Genomic DNA, 22,452 nt, shown 5'->3' with positions numbered 1-22,452 from the left:
CAATGAAGAGTAGCATCCATCCATGAAAACAGCCAAAATTTCCATGCAATACAGCTCTAAACCTTTTTACTCACCAGCAATATATAAGGACTCGCCTCATAATACATATTCAATACAAGCGTACAATTTACAAACACCTATAGAATATATAAACATACAATTCCCCAACTAAGGGCATCTCCAATGGGTTTGCCGTTTTCCGTTCTTCCGTCGCTCCAACCGAGCGACAATTTTGCCGCTATTTCATCACGGGTGAACAGTGCGACGTCAATATTGGCATTGCAATGTTCACCCGCTAAATTTTTATGTGTCAACGGGATTTGCCCACGAAATGAAGAAACACAGTTAGAGACGACGAAGCCCGTGAAATGGAGTTCGATTGGAATAGAATTACAGCATTTTGAAATTTTACTATATTTTGCAGTGAAAATGTAGTTTTCGGTTGGAGATGCCCTAAGAATACCAATGGAAGCACACGAATCCGCAGCCATCCAATGACTTCATTGTTCTAGAAAAACTATTAGGTGCGAAGTGTGCACCGTCCGCACAAGGCATTGGAGGATGATTGGTACCGCTCGATACCGAGCAATACCGAGCACCAGCCAATGCTTGTTGCGGACGGTTCTCCCCGTCCGCACTCCGCACCTAATAATCTCTCATTGTTTTAAGTGTCATAAGTCAAACAAACATCACTAGAATCTACAACTGGTCACAACTCTAATGTTCTCTCTCTATATGCATCACACATATTAAAAACATTAGACCCTAGAAGCTCTCAAAACTCACAAAATCTAGTCTTTTTTATGTCATGTTTATGTTGAAAAAAAAAACTGAGTCGTAATATACTATGCAATAACCTAATGTAACATAAGAAATTGAACAAGGAAAATTTCAGATTTCAATCATAAACAAATTTAGTACACCACGTAAGGTAGAGGTATTATTTTTCATCAAATGACAATACTTAACCTAAGGAGCAAAAAATTTTCAACATGATGTGATGTGATTGGTAGTTCCTTGGACAGCTTTGTAACACTGCAGACTGCACAACGGAAGATTTGATCTCGAATCCCGATACTTATATGGATTTGTACATGATGGTCCCGCACATTTCTCTCTTGGTGGAGGATAGCTAGACAAAAAGATAATTTTCATTTATTTAAAGAAAATTAAGTATGAACAACACTAGCTACTATAAGATCGATCTGCATCTCCATAATTCCATCCTTAAGGGACCATTTGAGATCAATTATGTATGATCGATGGACTACTACACTTAGAGAAATGTGAGATTCTGGAATTAAATTGATCACATACGAATAGTTAAAGGATTATTTTGGGCTTTTTTCATATTCATAAAGTTTCATTGTAAGCAAATTTTTATTTTGAAATTCAAGAAAATTGAAGTTCTAGAGGGACAAGTCTCACCTGCATGGCTTGGAATCAAATATGCTGGGCAAGCCAACACTATCTGGGAATCTAACAACAGTACCAGTAGGTCCCATAATCCATCTGATGCTATTACCCTCTGATATTTGACAACTAGCAGCTTTGGCCTACAAACACAATAGGTTAGAAATTCCATTCCAGTTGAAGAAGAAGGAAATTAACATGTTTGCATGATACTTTTTCTGCTTGAGCTTTCTCCTTTTCAGCTTTCTTCTTGTCAGAATCCAATCCTAGTATTTTCCTAATTGCTGCAGCCTGCAGATTGGATGAATTTAAGAAAGTTATAAAAATCCAGAAATCTGGCAAATACATTTTTTATTTGGTTGGTCGCAAGAGTGAAAGGGGTATGGAGAAAGACCTCTGATTCTCTAGCAGCTTTCTCCACTTGCATTTTCCGTCTCTGAGCTGCTTCTGCCTTCTTAGCCTGCTCCTCCACCTCAGATAGCTTCTGCTTTTGTTCTGTACGAATAACATTAAGTAGCTAGAAAGAAATGTTAGCTTGGTCATAGTTCATGTGAGGAAACTTACTTCTTGGAGGAGCTGGAGGTAGCCCATCAGGAAACTCAATCAGGCTCGAGCCACCGCCATCTCTACCTGGATGCAGAGCTCTCTGTCGTGTCGTAAGAGGTTCCAATCGCACATCAGGAGATGAATCAGCAGTTAATTTCTTTTGCTTCTTCCTTTTCTCCTCAGGATTATCATCAGAAACAGGTTCATCCTCTTCAACATAGTCACTATCCTCAGAAAACCTGCCTGACCTGGACTTTTTCCTGCCATCTTTGGTCATTCTTGAAAAGTTGTAGTCTTCATCCACCGGATATGAAGTATTCCTAACTTTAGCTACCTTGGAAAGCTTCCTTTTCTTGGACCCATCTCTCTCATTTTCTGCAGTGTAATCAACAGAACCCTTAGAGGTTTTGAGCCTTTCAATATAACGGAGCTCATCATCTTCCTCGCCATCATCAAATTCACCATCCAAGACCCGCTTCTTTGGCACCCTCCTGCTCTTCCGAATGGGTTCAGAGAATAAACCTTGGTTTTGATCCCTTTGCATTCCAGATAAATTTCCTTCAGTAATTTTACTTCTATAAGAATTTGCTCCACTACCATCCTTCCAAGGATCTCCACGTGAACCATGATTCGCATCAGAATTGTCCTAATAGAAAGAAGCAAGTCATCTGCTAATGTAACATTTAAATACATGCATACATGCAGAACATCTAAAAAGGGTAGAATCCAGTTATTCCACAAAAACAAGGAAAAAAAAAAGATATATATATATATATGCTCAGGAAAACAAGGCATGAATACCATTCATGAGATCAGAAAGAATTACCTGAGACATGATCTTCGTTCGATGTCGAGATGCATCAGAAGAGCGCGAATATTTTATGGATGAAGATCCAATGTTGCCAGTTTCAATGTTGGATTTTGCAGGAATTGTGCGAGTGACGCCACCAACCTTGAGCTTCACTTTTTTCAGCTTGTTCTCAACTGAGGCGCTAGAAGATCCAGCTGACTGATGCAAGTTATGTCCATACTGTTCGGGAGAAAGTGACTGCATGTCAGGATTCTCCTTAAATTTGCTTAAGCCCTTCCAGTTACTGGGGGCAAGAACACCTTCACTGCTTCGCTTCACATCTGATCCACCCCGCCCATGATCTCTTAAACTGCTGCTTGCATAATGCGCATCAAATTCTCCATGTGTTCTATCATCTTTCTTTTTCTTCCTTGATGGAGCGGCATCATCAAATTTACTAAGAGAAGCAACCTTAGGAGGAGGGTAGTTGAGAAAAATTTCCTTCCTACGTGAGCTGCCATCATATCCTGAACTGTCATCAGGAGAGAACTTGTTTGTGTTATCAGAAGATGGTGTAGAAGAAAGTGATGATGGGTCACGACTCCCAAAATGCAATGGTGAGCCTTGCCGGGGTCTTCTTATCGAAGAACTCCTCCTCTTCTTAACCACAGAAGCAGTAGCCTGCCCTGATCCTGAAGCCCCTGCACCCTCCATCAACTTTCAATTGGTGCGGTGGACACACCTCCACTTGAGCCACCTGCAAATTTGCAAGAACATCAACAATTTTAGTTCAACAACAAAGAATAAGAGAACTAAAGGCACGAATAACTTCTATGAAAATTTTAATCAAGTAGTAGAATCAAAAGCAATGCCAATCTATAGTACAAATCAACTAAGAAAATTATAAATAAAAAATAATTTCACATATGTCATATAAGATCACATATCAAGCAATCCATGACACAATAAACCAAGTATTGGAAAGACCAGATATGCCAATCTAATTATAAGAAACAGAAACAAAGCTATTTCTGACTATACTATTGTGCTTCACAAATGTAATTAAAGGCATGGTTGCAGAAACATGCAAGAATTCCTTCATAATTTGCATCATGAATACGATTAAAATAACTGCATGAAATTGCTATAAGAAACCAAATAATAAATTAGAATTACTACACCAAAAAGGTTACAAGATAACCAAAGCATTTAAAATAATGCCATATAAAACGTTTACGCTTCAATAAGAAAATGAAAGTAGCAGCATAAGCATGCAAGCAAGCATCGTAGGCAATATGCAAGATAACATGATACGCTGAGTAGCAAGCAGCATAGCAATAAAAATTTAAAATATACAGCAGTTAAAAATCTACAACAACATCAAGCCTTTATCCCACTACGTGGGGTCGGCTACATGAATCTTTTTTCTCCATTTTGTCATTTTAAGAGTCAAAATCTCATTTAAATCGAATAAAGAAAAGTCATTTCTAATATTTTCTAACCCAATCTTTTTTAAGTCTACCTCTACTTTTCTTAACATAGGCTAAATCTAATACATCTACTCTCCTAACAGGATCATCGAAAGGCCGCTGTTTTACATGACCAAACCATATGAGGCAACTCTTTCTAATCTTATTTATCACTGGAGCTACTCATACATTTTCACTGATATGCTCGTTTTGTATCCTGTCTCTAAGAGTATATCCACTCATCCACCTGAACATCCTCATCTCAACAACACTTAGCTTAATAATATGTTTCTCTTTTAATGACCAACATTATGCACCATAAAGCATTACAGGCTGACCACCATCTTATAAAATTTTTCCTTAAGTTTGAGCGGTACTTTTCTATCACACAACAAACCCGAAGCATTCCTCCACTTCAACCATCCAACTTGAATTCTACTAATAATATCCACATCTATTTCATCATCACTCTGAATAGACCCAAGATACCTGAAATGAATACACTTCTTAATGACTCAATTGCTCAAAGTCACAATCCCCCTGCTAGACCTATTACTACTAAAATTACACTCTATATATTCGATTTTAGATCTACTCAAACGAAAACCTTTAAACTCTAAGGTTGACCTCCATAATTCGAGCTTACCTTCAACTCCATCTCTAGTCTTATCAACAATAAGAATATCATCAGCAAAAAGCATACACCAAGGTACATCCTCTTGCAAATGTCTAGTAAGAACATCCATGACTAAAGCAATAGATAAGGGCTTAAGGTGTGAAATAGGAAAATACTTGGTCAAAATACCTTGTGTTTGAACATAAGTAACAGCTCCTGCATACATATCCCTAATGACTTGAATATAAGCATTATGAACCCCTTTCTTTTCTAGAACTCTGATAGCACTTCTCTTGGAACTTTATCATACGCTTTCTCTAAATCAATAAATATCATATCCTCCTTATTGTCTCTAAACTTCTCCATTAACCCTCTCAATAAATGAATAGCTTCCATACTAGACCTACCCAGCATGAATCCAAGTTTATTTTGAGAAACATTAGTATCACGTCGTAACCTATGCTCCATAACTCTCTCCCAAAGTTTTAAAGTATGACACGTCAACTTAATTTCTCTATAATTCGCACAATCTTGTGCATCACCTTTATTCTTAAAAATAGGAATCAACAAACTCATTCTCCACTCATATATATGACATCTTTTTAGTCTTCAAAATAATATTAAAAAGTTTAATAAGCCAAGAAATTCCTTTATCTCCTAAGCATTTTCACACCTCTATTAGAAAGCTTACAAAAATATCTCATCCACCTTTGTTGAATATCCTCTTCTAAAAAAAGCATGTTTTGATCTCCATCCTTAATGCACTTCACTTGAACTAAATCCTTACTACTACTATCCTCTTGGTTTGGCTACAGTTAAAATCTAAAAAAAAAACTCAAACGAATAAAGATATTAACAATTGATAAATTAATATTTAAGTAAACATTTAAACTACTCAAGTAGGATTAGTAATATAAAAAGAAACCTTCATTTCAAATTTACATGTTTAAAAATTAGAGGTAGTTGACCAAATGTCCAAATCAAACTCCTATAATCATCTTCCTAGCAAATTATACATTCATCCTTAAATACAAAATGCCCTCGTATTGGCAGAGCCACTTCCATCACTGAATCATGAAAAGCACAAAGAAAACTTACTAAACACAATCAGTCAATCAAGGTGGAGCAGAAGTAAAGTGCTCAAATCACCATTCATGATCAGACTAGTGTTCGAAGCTAGGCACAAAAATAGGTGAATGGCTAAGCTGGTAAAGTGCAAGGGGTAAGGCCAGTGCAGTAGAGATGGATGTTGCATCAATGTTGGCTAGATCTTTCCTTTCCAAGAGATAGAGGGCAGAAGGGAGACTTGATTGATGCCAAACCACGTGAGAATAATTATTACTAGCCATAAAGGGGGATGTGACCACGACAATTATGGTGAAAGTTGGCATCAAATTGTCCAGTTCTTTCATTTTTTTAGGAGTACAGTGGGTTCCGGTAGGAGAGTAGAAGAGAGAGACAGAGAAAGCAATAGAGCTTGACTGAGACAGCGTGTGCATGTGGAGGGGGGGGCACGGGGGGAGAGAGAGAGTTGCTGTTGACCCACCCATTATAGGATGGTATATGGATGCAAATGCTGGAGACAACAAATATCATTACTAGTCTAGTAGAACAGCTGATGCAGAAGAAGACATGCAACAAAAAAATTTTAGAATTTATTTTCATTTTTAATTCAGCCCACTCTCCCTGAACGGTAAATTCAAGGAAAAAAACAAGAAATTTCAAAGCCAATTTAATATAAGAAAAAAGAAGATAAAAAAGGAGACCATCAACAAAGGTACCTTCAAAAGGAGTTCATCATTTTGGTATCAAAACATCTTTCTCTATCAGCTAGGCATGAGCAATCCATAAATCTAAGTTAGATGTCAGCCCATTTGTTTATTTTCAAAACCTGATGACGGTTAAATTAGTAGTGAGGAGATAATAGATCTAAAGCAAACCCACTAATAGATGAAAGAAAACAGTAAACGATACAAGTTTTTTCAATTCGAGAGGAAGAAACATATCTCCAAATCTCTAGCCAAGTCTAGAGCCCAAGAACCCAAACCCTAGATCTCAAATTACTTTTCAAATTCAAGATGAAACCCTCATTCTATCCCTAGCACCTAATTAAAACAAAAGGAGAAACAAAATCCTTAAACAGCCCCCCAATTCAAATTTCCCCCCTAAACACTTAATAATTCAAAATTTCCCCCTAAACTAATAATTCAAATTTCCCCCCTAAACACTTATTACATTACTTGTTTGGGCCCACTAGGCAAACCTCCCTCCCTCCCCCCCCAGTCCAGGTTGGACCGGCCTAACATAAATCAGTGGAGCAAGAGAAGGATTTAACATCGAAGAAGAGGCACTATAGCATAGTAAATTTAATGATGGAGAAGTCTGATCATGACTTGAGGCAGTGAAAAAGTAGCATAAGTGAATTTGAATTTCATTTGATTTGGACAAATTTGAAATGAAGAGAAAATGGGGGTTTTTAAGTATTATAAAGTCCTCAAATTTTACTTTTAACTCATTTTATCTTTGCCCCAAACATCCAAAAAATTTTAACTTGCAAACCTTTTAGTTTACACTCATAATACATGAAATCAAGCATCCATTGAGAATACCCTATCAATTGTCGAATTTAGTGAGGCTATAAAAAAGAAAAGGGCTACTTGCTTTAAGGTATTAGGTGCATACACTAAAAGGAATACATGTGATGTGAGTATTCAGGCATCCGGCATAAGATAAAACAAATGCAAAGTATTCTTCTAAATAATTTAGAATGCCTCTAAAGGCTCAGTTTTTGTGAATTTGAATTTTTTTGTATTTAGTGAATTACAAATTTATTGTTTAGCCTCGTCTCACGAAGCCATCGCCATGTTCACCTACCACATGACTTCATCTCAGGCATCCTTGCATCAAATGTTATAGATGTCCCAATGTTCACATTTATTGTCATCCCTACGTGATGAGGACATCGACGATCTACGACTACGATTGTGTGTATTTATTTTTGATATATTTTATGTATTAGATTTGTTTGTTATTTTTTCCTTTCTACCCTCACTTGAGGGCTTTGTCTTATGTATGCCCCATGGGAAATTGTATCTTTTTTTTTTAATTCCCTTCTTGTATGTGGCTACTTAAGCCTTTTCCCTTCTCTTGAGAGGGTAATGATGATAAGGAATGAAAATTACAGCTTTTGTTTACTAGATCTTTTTGTGAGTTCTTGAGAGGAGAAACCCTAGGAGAGGGCCAAGCATCACCCGTCAGCCGCCGGTGGATTCCGGGACTCGCGGTTTGTAACCTTCGCTATTTTATTCCTTTGTCTTTATTCCCCTCCTTTCCCTACTTCCACCTCCGGCCACCATCGCCAAGCCAACCAAAACCACCGATCACCCATACACCACCTTCCCTTTTTTCACCTCCACACCACCAAAACATCCCCCTCCCAATCCTTGCCGCCGGCCCATTACCACCTCCCCAACCACCGGCCTCCCCTAAGTTCCCTCACCACCGGCCTCCTCTAGCCTCCACTAGCCGCCGGACCCTCCACCCAATTATGTTTGAATTTTGAATTTCAAAATTCAAATCTACATTAATTACTTTCCTAATTTATCCCACTACTAATTTGGAAAGTATTAACATTTGAATTCAAATCTATATTTGAATTTCAAAAGCTTTCCCTACTAGTAAACTCAAATTAGAAAACCTTCCAATTATATTAAATCTGAAATCAATCTCAGATTTAATGATAATCACTCATTAAATTCTTCCCGGACCCACATACATTGAACCTAGACTCTTTCCTCCCTTCTCTCTCCTGGCTTAAATCTCCCCGTAGCCCCACTCCATTAATTGTCCCTAAATTAATTCTCCAATCAAACACCTAATCTCCCGCAGCCTTAACTGCCTTCTCGAAGCCCCGTCCTCATGGATTTTCCCCATTCCTAAAGTTTCTACGGGCTGTCCAAATCCCTGGACAGACCATGCATGCTGTCCAGAAATCCTAGACAACTCCATTGCTGTCCAGGAAAAGTTCAGCTGCTGTCCTGAACTAATTCCATAATTCTGGAAAGATTCTAGTGGCTGTCTCGAACTTTTGAACCAGGAAAATTGTTGTCCTGCCCATTCGGAATTGGTCCATTGCTGCCCAGAATATCCCCAGTCACTGTCCAGAAGTATCTCAAGTGCCAAAATGTTGTCCCGGCCTTCATTGCTGATGTCTAGACATCCTTACTTGCTGTCCAGTCATTTTGGGTGACCTTCTATGGCTTTCCCGCTGTCCAGAAGGTCTCCGATCGCCATCCGTAAGGCTTCCAATTCTGAAGTTGCTGTCCACTCTCCCACAAGCACATAATTGACCACACCGAAGCATCGTAACTCCTCTTCTTTGGGGTAAACTCTTCCTCCAATTCTCTTATCATCCTAGTTTATTTCTCAATTGAGGTTATATTTTGATTCACAACGATCATGTTGATTCTTCCCTGCTAAAGCTTAGAAGAACTAGAGAGTTGAGTGAGGGATTCTTGCATAGTGTCTAATCTCATTGTTAGTTTGGGAATTAACTTTGAAAACCACCCATGCATGCAATGTTAGATTAATTGACTATTTTACGATCTTAACTCTTACATATGTGATTTAGCCTAAGCTTATTTTACTGCTCTTAGTGTTTTCTTTTGTCATTCAAAATCAACATAAAGTTTATAATTATTGTGCTCTAAATATTAAGCGTGCAAATTCATTAATTAGCTCATCTTCGCATGTACGTTCCACATCACTACGTCTACCTTTATTTTCATGACCCAATTTCCACCATTCCAACAGCAAGCCCATGACAATTGGCACCCTCGCATCATAGCCAACCCCATCCCCACATCCACCATCCCTGACAAACATGTCTCTATATCTCCCATTCCCACTGATCCCGTCCCTCCTATTGCCCTAGATTCATTTAAAAAAAGAGGTTTAGAAGAATACATTAATAAAAGATTTATATTTCAAAAAGTACATTAATACAAAATTTAAATCAATTTTCCAGCCAACTAAACAAAAAATTAGTTTCCTAAATTTCTTTTAGGACTAACTAAACAACCTTTACTATTCCAAACACATTATATTTAATTTATATTACATTTAAAAGATACATGCATCCTGAATGCTAACAATAAAATGTGCCCTAAAATAATGATATCAAAGAATTTAGTAAGGTACATGAATTTAGGGGTAAAAATGATTTAATTTTGAGCTGATCTATCCTTAGCTCGAAATCAACTAAAACATAAATAATTAGACTCAAAATTGGCTTGTGAATGGTTGAAATTTTTTTTATTTTTAGCTGACTTGACTTGAGTCGACCTGATTTTAAGCCTATTTGAAATTAGTTACTTTTGCTTTTCTTAAATTTTTAAAAATTATTTTATATGCACTATATTTCTATTTCATGATAATGTCGAGCCATCTTGATTTGATTCATGCTCAACTCCAAATTAACTCAAAGATAAGTCCAGACAAAAATTTTCTTATGGCTTAACTCATTTGGATTGATTTGAAACAAGACAAATTCAATATGAGCCAAAATTTGATTCAATGAATGAGCGAACTTTGATCTTAAAGCTAAAATCTCATCTTTACTTTATTTAACAAAAATAATAAGGGGTTACGAATGGAAGGCTAGAAAATCATTTTTCCCTTATTTGAAGGTATGATTTCACATGAGTTGAATCCTCCTAAAAGGAGGACCCATGATCCAATTCACGTGATCAGATATTGTGTTTGCAACTAGTATCATTTCTAATTTATACATAGCAACAAGGTATTATTTTTTTAACTTTTGTTCCATTTTCTAGAATTGATACTATTTTCCATTAGCATTGTTCTAGCTTTAAAAATTCAAAAAAGTCAGAAAGCATTTCAGTAAATATGAAATCAATGTTTCTTAATGTTGCACTTGATAAGTAAGTGTTTGTTTAACAACCTCAAGGTTTTGGTGAGAGGCATGAAGCACAAATTCTAATTAAAGAAGCATTGTAGGAGCTTAAGCAAGCATTGAAAGCATGGTATAACAAAGTAGACAGGCATTTTGCTAGACTATTCTTTGTGTCAAAGCGATGGTGATGATATCCAGAACTCCTAAGAAAAAAACTTGTCACCATGATCAATACAAATTAATAATAGAATAATAATAATAATAATAATAATAAATAATAATAATCACTTTTCTTTTTCAAAATTTGCCTTAAATTGCATAAAAATAGAGAGAGCTTTTGTTTTGCTTTTTCAGGGAAAAAAACATCAAGTCATCCTAGTTCAATCATAAATAAAAAGGTGAAAATAATTATTATGATTCAAAGATGTCATCATGGACCAAAAATATTAGCATGCACAAATATTAATGGATCATTTACTCTACATGATTTGCCAACAGGAAATTTCACAAGAAGATGATATTCCTTTATCATACTTCACACACCATTTTATTACTGTTCACTTAAAAAAAATCTGTCAGCCGTTTACGTCTTATACATAAACTGTAGACCACTAAAATGCAAGTGACCAAATCTTCGTGCCATAATAGAGCCTTAACTAGATGCACTGGATGCTTTAAATTCAAAGTTTGAAAATGCAATTGGAAACAATTTGTTTTCAATTATTTTGATTGATTGAGAACAATCTCTTCTCATTCTTCTTATAATGAAGCATACATTCATCATTATTAAAAATATCTTAGTAATACTATTTCATCAACTGATCCAAACTAAACAAGTTTAAAGTGAACCTGGGAACATTTATCACAACATAAATACATTTTTCCTATCATAATCTCAACAACTTTCCAATTAGATGCAACCAAAATTAATATATATAACCCATCCTCAGTTGTGTGATAAATTAATATATATAGCCCATCCTCAGTTGTGTGATAGATTGATTAATTTCACCATATTTTCATCCTGATCGTTTGAATATTACATTCAGTATTTAAATATCATATCAACCTTAATTTCAGCATTACCAGCAAAACAAGAAAGAAACAATTTATTTTCATCCTTATAATCTCAACAACTTTCCAATTAGATGCAACCAAAATTAATATATATAACCCATCCTCAGTTGTGTGATAGATGGATCAATTTCACCATATTTTCATCCTGATCATTTGAATATTACATTCACTATTTAAATATCATATCAACCTTAATTTCAGCATTACCAGCAAAACAATTTATTTTCATCCTTATTTTTCTCTTTTTTTTTCTTCATAAATATTTACTTACCCCTAGCCTTTAGAGAACCATTTTCAATATGTCCATAATCCATATTCCTTGCAATGATAACAGTATACTGAATTCCTATGTTGATTATTTGTATGCTTAAATCAATCGAGCTTCATGTTTTTAAGGGTCCATCAGAATTGAACATGACAATTGATAGATTTACCGTTGATAAAGAAGATACTGGGCTAAAATGGATCTACCTCTCTAATATTCTTCTTTCTTAACTGAAAACAGCAAGAATAATTTTCTATTTTTGGCGCCTAGTCTGATTGAAACAACCACCTTCATCTTGACTTCCCCTTCAACAAACAACAAATGGTTTGTTGTTTTTTGGAATCTTGATGGGTGCATAACAGCACTGGCAAGCCATTGCTTAGCGTGAATATATTATCTGGATTCTCCAGTACCTGGATAGTGATTGGAAATGGCCTTAATCAGCTAAAAGTGAAGTCTATCCGAGCTGTTAAGTAATTTCAACAATCTTCAGGTCCACTAATCCAATGGAAAGGAAACTTATGGTACCTGGGAAGGGGCTTCATGACAAAGAGGATAGGAAGAGGAAAAATATTTAAGAATTCTGATTACTTACCTTCCAGGACAACAAGCCTATTTACAGGCAATTACAGTAGAGATTAATTCTTATCCACTTCCTAAATAAATCACAAAAAGGGCAAAGTGTATCTACAATAACAAACTAGATAAATTCAAACCAAAATGAGAATTCCAGCAATCATAATTCCGGAATTTAAATTCAAACCCATCCTTGTTATAATCTGGATTTTCATCTAAATATCTAGCTCGGAACCTTGATCTCCCTTGTGGATAGCTATGATGCACTGACACTTCTCCTCAAAGAGGCGTGCAATGTCCGACACCGTGTCCGACACGACACTCACCCGACACTCTTCCGACACGTGTCGGACACGTCAAAAACGTGTCCAATTAAAAAATATTAAATACAAATTGGACATGCGTGTCCGACATGCGTATCTTAAATATTTTATGAATTTTTTTAAATATAATTTCTTGTATTTGACGGGATTTAAACTAAATTTCTTATTTCATATCCACAACACCAAATCAACGTACGCACTTAATACCCAATCATTGAATATTCTCATTTTCATTTCTTTTTGGCAGTGAAGATATTTTCATCTCCTCTCTCGGTGTCTGATAAACGGCATCAACGTCTGACTCTCGACATCCTAATGCTAATCATTTTAAGCACAATTTCTAGTTAAATGACTTATTATTTTCAAATTATTTTTAAAATTTTACTTATTTAATTTTTATACACTATTTTTTTAAATATAAAAACTATAATACCGTGTCCAACCCGTGTCCGTGTCCTATATTTTCAATAACTGACATGTCCGTGTCGTGTCGTATCCGTGTCGCCGTGTCCGTGTCTGTGCATCATAGGTGGATAGGGAACCGCTCCAATTGTATAGCTCAAACTTTGTCCCATTAATTACACCTGCACCCTAATAAGTACCTAAAATAGATGGGCAATGAAATGCAACCAACTGTATCAGAATATGATGGGAATCAAGAACCCATTGAGACCCTAACAATGTTGTTGCATCAAACTAAAGCACAACGATAACCGCTTGAAGTAATTTCAATTCATGCAGTTCAAACAAACCGATGTACTTGAAATCCGGTCATAAGAAGCAAGGAGGAATCAAATCAAGAGCAAGCAAAGAAGATTTCATCATCAAAGATGAATTATTCTACCATATTAACCATTCTTCCATAATTTTCCCTAAAACTCCTTTATCATAAACCGAATTCATCATCGAACTGGACGTACCTTCGGGGCTGTTTGTAGCAGGATTTATGCCGGATTTGAGGATATTTGAGCGAAATCCAGCCGAATGGGCTAAAATGCAAAACCAAATCTCACAGTATAAATGAAAGCCGCCGTAGATGGAAAATTACCCCTTTTCTGGTGAATCCCGGATTTCCAAAATCCTCTGATTCGGCGGATTTACGGGATTTGGTCGAAGAAGCGCGCGAAAGGGAGAATGTTACCTTCACAGCGGGCGAGCTCCCTTCGTTGCTTCCGATTAAAATGTCGTAACTTCCGATCCAACAGGAAGGGAACGCCTTCGATGAGCGAAGTCGAACAGCCACGAAGGAGCCCGAAAAAGAACGAAGAAATACAAGGAAACGCAAACCGTGGGGCTAGGCTAGGTAAAGAAAGATGCAAATTCGAATTATCTTAATAATTAATGTTTATTAATTAACTAGATATTAATTCATGTAAATTAATATTATTTATAATTTATTTTAATGAAAATTATTATATTTAACTATATCCTGCCTTGAGATCTAAGAGTAAAAAAAAGGGAAGAAGATTCTTGGAGATCTATAGTGTAAAAGAGTTTTGAAAGCAAAATAGTTTGAAACCACGCAAAACTCACTTGACGTGCATTGACCAAAAAACTAAAATCACAGAAATGGCCTCCTCTCGCAAAATTGACTGTGTCAATGTGTCCGGAGCAATGGAAACAATTAAGATCGACGCACATATTGATTGGTCGTCGATGGAAACAAAATTTAAATTTCACGCACGTAAATCGAGGCTCGACGCAAACAACGATGATGATGTGGTGACCAAGTCGAAACACAATTCATAAAATTTTTTAGTTTCATATATTTATAAAATTTTAAAAAGTGAATTAAAAAAATACTTAAATCCTAAATAAAAAAAAAACCTAAAATACCCCTCACTCCCTCATAACTCCTCCCCATCTTATCTCACACAAAATCATCCCCCCCCCCCCCCCCCCCCCTTCACCTCTCTCCTAGTTTTCCAATTTTTTCACATTCACATCTCAAACCATCAACCTCCCTTGCAAAAAAAAAAAAAATACTCTCCAATACATCCTGCACACATAAAAAACCCCCTTCATTTCCACTTTCTCTCTCTAGAAAGAAAAGAAATTCCTTCCCAAATACTTCTGTTTACATTCGAAATACCATATTGCACCACCATTTCCCCATATCTTTCCTCCTATAGAGACAAAAAATTTCCTCTTTCTCTCTCTAAAATTGAAGAGAGAGATTTTGTCTCTCTTCAATATTCATTCTCCCAACATTTGTTTTAAGTGTAAGATGGTAATTCCAAATACTTACTAATTTTGCAACTAAGTATTTTTGCCTTCGGATTATTTTTTTATTATTGCTTATTTTGAGATACAATTCATCAAAAGACACTACATGATATTATCACAAGTAGGACTCTTGACTTATCGGTTCATAAATATAAAACTTTAAATAAAAGGAAAATTTCATGAATATTCTAAGGAATTTATTGATGAGGAGTTCCTTAAAGAAAATATGAACTTTAAATGTCATCTATATGTTCAAAAATAAAAGTTCATAATTTGTTACATTTGATCATTAAACTATTTGGATTAATTTTCTTTAAAGAGATTGTTCGCTCATCAATGCATATATTTTTTTTATTTGTTCGTTTTCACTTTTTTAATAGCATCACATCATCTTGGGATTAGTTATGAATATGCATTAGGACATATGTTATTATGTCGGCGTTTTAAGATTTGCATTAGTGCTTCATATCCCATCAGTTATTTTCAAATTTTGCATGATTCATGTAATTTGCATAAATTTGATCTTTTTTAGTGATAATTATAAATAATTGTTAATGTGAGCATTCGACAGATGGAATTCAGATTGAGTGATTAGGCAAATGATATTTCTTAATTTTGAAAAGCTTTCCTGTGGGAATCTTTAAAAATTAATTGCAGAACGACAACTTTATAAAATCATGTAATAGATTGCAACAAATCTTTATAAATTGACGATTTCAGAACTCCTTATTCTAGTTCATTTAGTGTATCTTTTTATTTATTTATTTATTTTACTATCAATGCATCTGATTCTTTTATTTTTCCACCATATGCATTTGGAGAACCAAAACTCGAAGATGTCCTACATCAACTGCAACTTACAAAATTTTGATGAGACATAATTGGTGTTGACATGCCTCAAGCCCGATCCACATCAATTCCTTCTATCTTGACCTTGTGGTGTAATTAGCTCATTTTTTATGCTAGTTAATGCTATATAATGATAAAGCATGGTTAATTAAGATTTTGGATAATAAATCACACTAGATAAAGAGCATTTGGTTGTTGGTCATCTAACCAGAATTGATGATATAGTTTATAGTCCACATAAATGGATTTGTTTCAATGGAATTGTCAATTATTTATATTTTTTGTAATAAGTCTTGAAAATATTTGCAAACTTCTTTTAGAAAGCAGAAAAATTATATTTTATTATTTGAAGTGCAGGTGCTCTTTGTTTGCACAACGAATGTGATTGAGATAATTCCTACTCCTTGTTTAGATAGAATGGAAGTAACTATGATTATTGATTAAATAAATATAACTGATGAAAAGGTTTATTGTAAGGGATTATCTGGGAAGTCAATTATTGAAGCTTGTGGTATCAAGCATGAATAAATATGTCATAATAATATCATGTTTGAGATGCATTGTGAATATAATTATTACATCATTATATGAAAAGGCCATGCAAATTGAATTACTAATTTTTTTAATATATATAACCGAGTAAATCTAATTAAATTAAAATGTTCAGGTGTAAGTAACAACTGCAGCTCTATTTGAACTTATATAAAATTATTGCCGAGAGGATCGTGTGCGAAATTTGCAGAAACAAATTGAGAAGATGTACCACAAGGTTTTGAATATATAAATCTTGAAGGTTGTTCATGCTTTCATGTTTTTAAGTTGTATTAGGTTTTTTAATCCAGTTTGTGCTATTATTAATAATCAGAACAAACAAATAATATATACTTTTTTCTTAAAAGTTATATGAACTTATTGCGTCGAGGAGTACTCGCGGCAGTAGAGAAATATAAAGTTTAACGTCTTAGTGTTGTGCGAAAATCCGGCACGCAATCAAATATGAGAAAGGGTCTAACATTTATGAGACACCAAGATTTTTACGTGGAAAACCCCTGAAAATGGGGAAAAATCACGGGCCTAGCCCAATTTGAATGAATCCATTAATATTGTAGTCGATTACAAATGAGGCCCTTCATTGGGGGAAGGCCTTGGCTTGGTGTACATTATATGAAGTACATTACATGTTGGAAATACAAAGAGTCATTGTTGATGTGTTCGTTTGGTCGGGAGGACCATAGTATGGTGACGGAGGTCAGAAGAATCATTGTCGGTGGGCGACGGAGGTCATAAAGATCGTTGTCTGACGACGGAGGTCAGAAAGACTGTAGTTTATGGACGATGTAAGTTAGGAGGACCGTAGTCGGCTGGCGGGAGGTCGGAAGGACTGTAGTCAGTATGCGACGTAAGTTAGAAGGACTGTAGTCGGCGGGCGACATAAGTTAGGAGGTCCGTAGTCGATGGGCGAAGGAGGTCGGAAAGACTGTAGTCGGTGGGCGATGTAAGTCAGGAGGACCGTAGTCGGCTGGCGACGAAGGTTGAAAAGACTGTAGTCGGTGGGCGACGTGAGTTAGAAGGACCGTAGTCGGCATGTGACATAAGTCAGGAGGACCATAGTCGGCTGGCGGCGGAGGTCAGAAGGACCGTGTTCTTGCGACAGAGGCTGGAAGGATTGTCTCTGACAATAAAGATCAGAAGGACAACGTCATGTAGAAGTCCAACAATGGAAATAAATCCATATTCGGATATACGTCCAGAGAAAGTCTGATAACCGGTAGAAGTCCGACATCGGGTAGAAACTTGGCGAAGAGTGAAGGTCCAACGTCGGGTAGAAGTCCGACGTCTGTTGGTGGCCGAGGAGAACTCTGGCATCACTTGGGCGGAATTTCGGCGTCAGGAGGGAACTCTATCGTTAATTGGGAAGAATTTCATCATCCCGTGGAACTTGGGCAGAATTCTGGTGTCCCGTGGAAGTCGGGCAGAATTCCGGCGTCATTTGGAGTTCGGGCAGAACTCCGGCGGTGGTCGAGGAGTATCTTCCCTCATATTCTTCTCTTCTTCTTCTCCTGCTTCTTGCTTGGGTCCCCTCTCATGAGAAATGATGGGTCTATTTATAGATTTTATGGAGTTGCATGGCTCGTAAATAGATGAGAGATCAGGGGCAAATGTGGAGTGGTTCGATGGATGGCTGATATTGAATCCCTTGATCATGAATCATTTATCAGGCATTTGAAGGTCTTAATGACTTTGGAATTTGGCGATCTTGGGCTCATTGGATTCGTCTCGTCAAGCCGCACGATTCGACTGTATGCTCGTTAAGTTTAAAGACCGTTTGGTAACTCAAATTGTGGTACAAACTTTCTAATAGCGCTTCGGGTCTTTGATTTGGACTCATTTGGGCTCAGATTGAGTTGAATTTGGTGTCGTCGTTTCGTATTTCCGAGATGCTCCATTTTTACTATAAGTTCGTTAAAATCGGAGTTCAGATGCTCATGGATTTAATTTTTTAAATTTCCTGCTTGACTTTGCCTCGAGATTCGTGCCCGATCAAGACAATTTTTTTATGATATATCAGAACTATAATTTTAAAATTATATGTGAGCTTCTTTCCTTTGGTTGCACGATCATTGTACTAGCAATTTTGTTTGTTGTCTACTCAGTTAGTTTCAGATTTCCAGCTTTGAGGCAATGGTTGTTGTGTGTGATTATTTTGTTAAATCTATTTTTATTCTACTGCAAAGTTCCCTTATAGATATGCAGTTAAAAAAGTATTTTAGGAAACTGTTTGTTATTGTAATTACTTGATTATTGAGAATAACAGGCTCACATCTCCCGAGTCTGATTATTCAACTCTAAAATCACTTTGATATTTAATATATTACAGAACCACCACTTGTAAGTCATGATGCCTTTTACATATTATATTATCATGTTAAAGATAGTAAAGAAATATATATTTAAAATATATGACTTTTTACTTAAGTTTGTTCCATCAGTCCGGGGCGGAACCACCTACTATTCAGGGTGGGGGCAATTTATATATATACAGAAAGGGAGGGGCAGACGGAAGGCGGCTAAATCATGGGCAGCGAGGCGTAGGCAGATGGAGTTGGGCCAGCGGGTGGGTACGACAGTTGGCTTCGACATTGATGCGATCGGAGCAGGATCGAGAGTCAGCTAAGGCAGTTGGATCAGACATCGAGCTAGGGCAAGATGGTTGGAGTCATGTGAGTCGACCAACGACATGGGTTTGACAATTGGTGAGTTCGATAGTCGGAAGGTCCGAATGGTGGTTGTAGGGAGAAGTTAAATCGTCCAATATCTATGCTCGGTATGTGTCGAATGCCTCTTTTTACTATATAATAAAGTTTTTTGTGTGTTGTTAAGGAGATCGTGTGGGGTAGTTGTGTTTGATCGTGGGGTCGACAGTTGGGTCCGAATGGTGGTTGTAGGTCAACAAGAATTTGATTTTAATCTTGTTCTAAATCCAATATCACCTTATTTTTTGAAAATTTCAAGAACAACAGCTCGTAGTGATGTCATGTTAGTATACAAAAAAAAAGAGAACAAAAAGCTACATAATGTACTAAATTGTATAAGAAAAATCAATTTTGCCATAGATATATGGAAGTCCAAAAATCAATGAATTTAATATATGGTTGCGACAATATATTATGTAGACTATAATTGGAAGTTGTAAAAGGGTGTGCTAAGTTTCCATCACTTATCTCCACCTTACAGAGCATCAAAGATTGTTGACACGCCATATGAATGGGGTTTATAGAATAAAGTGTTCATAATATCAGTTAATAATGCTTCTAATAATGGTCGAGCTAATAAATTAATTACTTAAAGATAACTTCTATGTACTGTTGATCTCATTTTTTTATGAGATCACATGGACCCATCTAGATCCATACCTTGTTGATTTGATGATTGATGTTCATCCAGGTGTCAATCATTTAAAGCTTTAGTTCAATTAAAACCCATACCTAAATCCAGTTGAAAATCCATACTGCAATTCAAACCTCAATCCATACCTCAAATCAATCCAATTCTCAACCCTGACTTTAACATTTAATCCAACCTTCAATCTGGTATCAACTATATCCTAATCATTAACAATTATTCAAATGATTGCGAATAATTTGGATAATTCTAATTCAAACATTTAAATCCAAAATCTAGCTCAAACCCCAATATCCAAACCAAAATCTAAGATCCTAAAAGCCTTTTTTAGTAAATTTTCAAAAATTTCAAACCCCAATTAAATGACCCCAAATCATGATCTATCAATTTCATATTGATTAGTCATATCTCTAGGATTGACCCTCCAAATTTAAACTCATTCTGAGACCTCTAACCTCAATTATTGAATCATTTTCCAAATGTTATAAAATCTTTAAATATTTATGGCTTATGCCACTAGACCTACCATCCAGTGGAATTTGACCTTAGAGCCTTCTCCAAAGCCTCTAACCGCATCCAAACTCTTGATTATGATATTTTGAGCAGTAAACTGCATTTTTGGTGGACCAATTTGACCCTAGTTGATAAGAGGTCAAAATGACTAAAATACCCCTTAAGGGTAATTTTGGAGTTTTCTATAAACTTCAGCATGGCCTATTCAACTCAAACCCTGGAACTACTCCCAATGCATCCTAAACACTATTAGGAGTGCATAGGACTCAAACCTAGACCCTTGGTGAACTTGGTTGACCAAGTCAATCAAGGTTGACCCAAATATCTCTTAAGGGCCCAATATTTCATTTTCATTGAAATGACCAATCCAGACAATAGGACCACCTCCAATGGTCTCCAAATGTCAAATCAAATCCATTGAACCCAAACCCTAGTCCTGAATAAACTTGGTTGACCAAATAGTCGCTTAAGGCTTTAAATGGGTTATTTTAATCCATTTAAACTATCCAACCCATTTGGCCAAATCAATTTCCTCAAGCTTTCAAATCTATTCTAAAGGATGATTCAAACATAACCAAATTCACTAAAAGTCAAATCAAACTTACTTTGACCAAGTCAACACATGAAGACTTGGTCAAAGTCACTTAAGCCCTCATATTCCTATTTCAAATCCTAACCCTTAACATTCAAACCCTTTCCAACTTATTCTAACTAGCTCATGACCTCCCTCCATACCACCTAGGCAGTCAAGTTGACTGCTTTGACCAGTCAAATTGTCAAACAAGCCCTTATGTAAGCTTAAGTGGCCATGCCACCTTGTCAATCCAAATCCACTTAATAATTTCGTGCCTCCATGCATTTGGATAGTTGTGAGGAGTACTTGGCAGCAACACAAAGCCTCTCCCCCTCAATTAATGATTGCAATCATTAGGATGAAGGGGTAATATCACACTTAACTCATAGTTTTTTATCTACTTCATCTCAATCAAACTTCTCATCCATCAGCTCAAAAACCCCATCCAACTGATTATCAAACTTCTCCAACTATAAGGTTTTTCCAAGCTTTTCCCCACCACTTCCATGCCTCCAAACCACATTTTGGTGAAGAGAGAGATATAGAGAGAATAAGGAAATCCAAAGATATCTTTCAATACAACTAGAACCAACTCTCGAGGCCTTCTAAGAAATTGAAGAGGAACTCTCCAGCTTTTTAACAAGCCCAAAATCATCAAAATCCGTCTACATGTTGGAAAGTTATCTTAATTTTAAGTTATATGGTCAAACTTTGATTTCTCCCAAATCCCAATACACAGAGCCTTGAAACTCCATATATTGATATATTAGGGTATCTAGATCATACGTTTCAAATTTAATCAAATTTGGACAATTGGATCGAATGGTATGAGCATTTGAAGTTTCAGTTTAAAAATGAACCGAAAAATTTGGGTAAATCCGTTCATTTGAAATGGGCCGATTAGATGGCCCAAATATGTGCGCCTTCCCTAGATTCGATATTTGGTTCTTCAGTGTGAAGGTGCGGCGACGTGGCCAAATCCTAGTCGTTGAGGATCAGATGGCCCGGGATGTCTGCTAATGTGGATAAGTGGCACTTCCAATGTCCACCATGTGTCCCGTACAAGAAAAGCTGCCATTTTTCTCTCTACAATGATTGACCGCTGATCTTTTAAATTAAATTTAATTTTTAGAAATTAATTTAAATGCTTTAAACTTAAAAAAATTCTCAAAAAATCCAATTTTAGTCCAAATTTGATGTTCTTATGCTCGTTGGAATCGTCTCGAACCCAAGTTTATTTTAAATTTTAGTTTGATTGATTTTTTTATCATTATGTACAGAGTTATGCAGATTTTAATTAAAAATAAATTTCTTTGATAACTCCAATCCAATGATCTGATTTAGCTCAAATTTTGACAAAATAAATAAAGGTGTGATATCCACATCCCATAAATTTTT

General features: G+C 36.1%; 1 protein-coding gene across 1 annotated transcript; it reads right to left on the bottom strand.

The window, feature by feature from the left end:
* Nucleotides 1–875: 875 nt before the first annotated feature.
* LOC110099473 lies at nt 876–14,267 on the bottom strand. Its single transcript, XM_020826633.2, has 7 exons — nt 13,910–14,267; nt 2,786–3,506; nt 1,978–2,605; nt 1,808–1,908; nt 1,627–1,704; nt 1,429–1,556; nt 876–1,132 (listed from the first exon to the last, which is right to left on the bottom strand). Exons 2-7 carry the CDS (start codon nt 3,461–3,463, stop codon nt 988–990), a joined length of 1,758 nt encoding a protein of 585 aa, XP_020682292.1. The 5' UTR covers nt 3,464–3,506; nt 13,910–14,267; the 3' UTR covers nt 876–987.
* Between the last annotated feature and the right edge of the window lie 8,185 nt (nt 14,268–22,452).

The sequence above is a fragment of the Dendrobium catenatum genome, unplaced genomic scaffold (assembly GCF_001605985.2).
Source record: "Dendrobium catenatum unplaced genomic scaffold, ASM160598v2 fragScaff_scaffold_157, whole genome shotgun sequence".
NCBI lineage: Eukaryota > Viridiplantae > Streptophyta > Magnoliopsida > Asparagales > Orchidaceae > Dendrobium > Dendrobium catenatum.
This window is presented reverse-complemented; position numbering and strand designations above follow the sequence as displayed.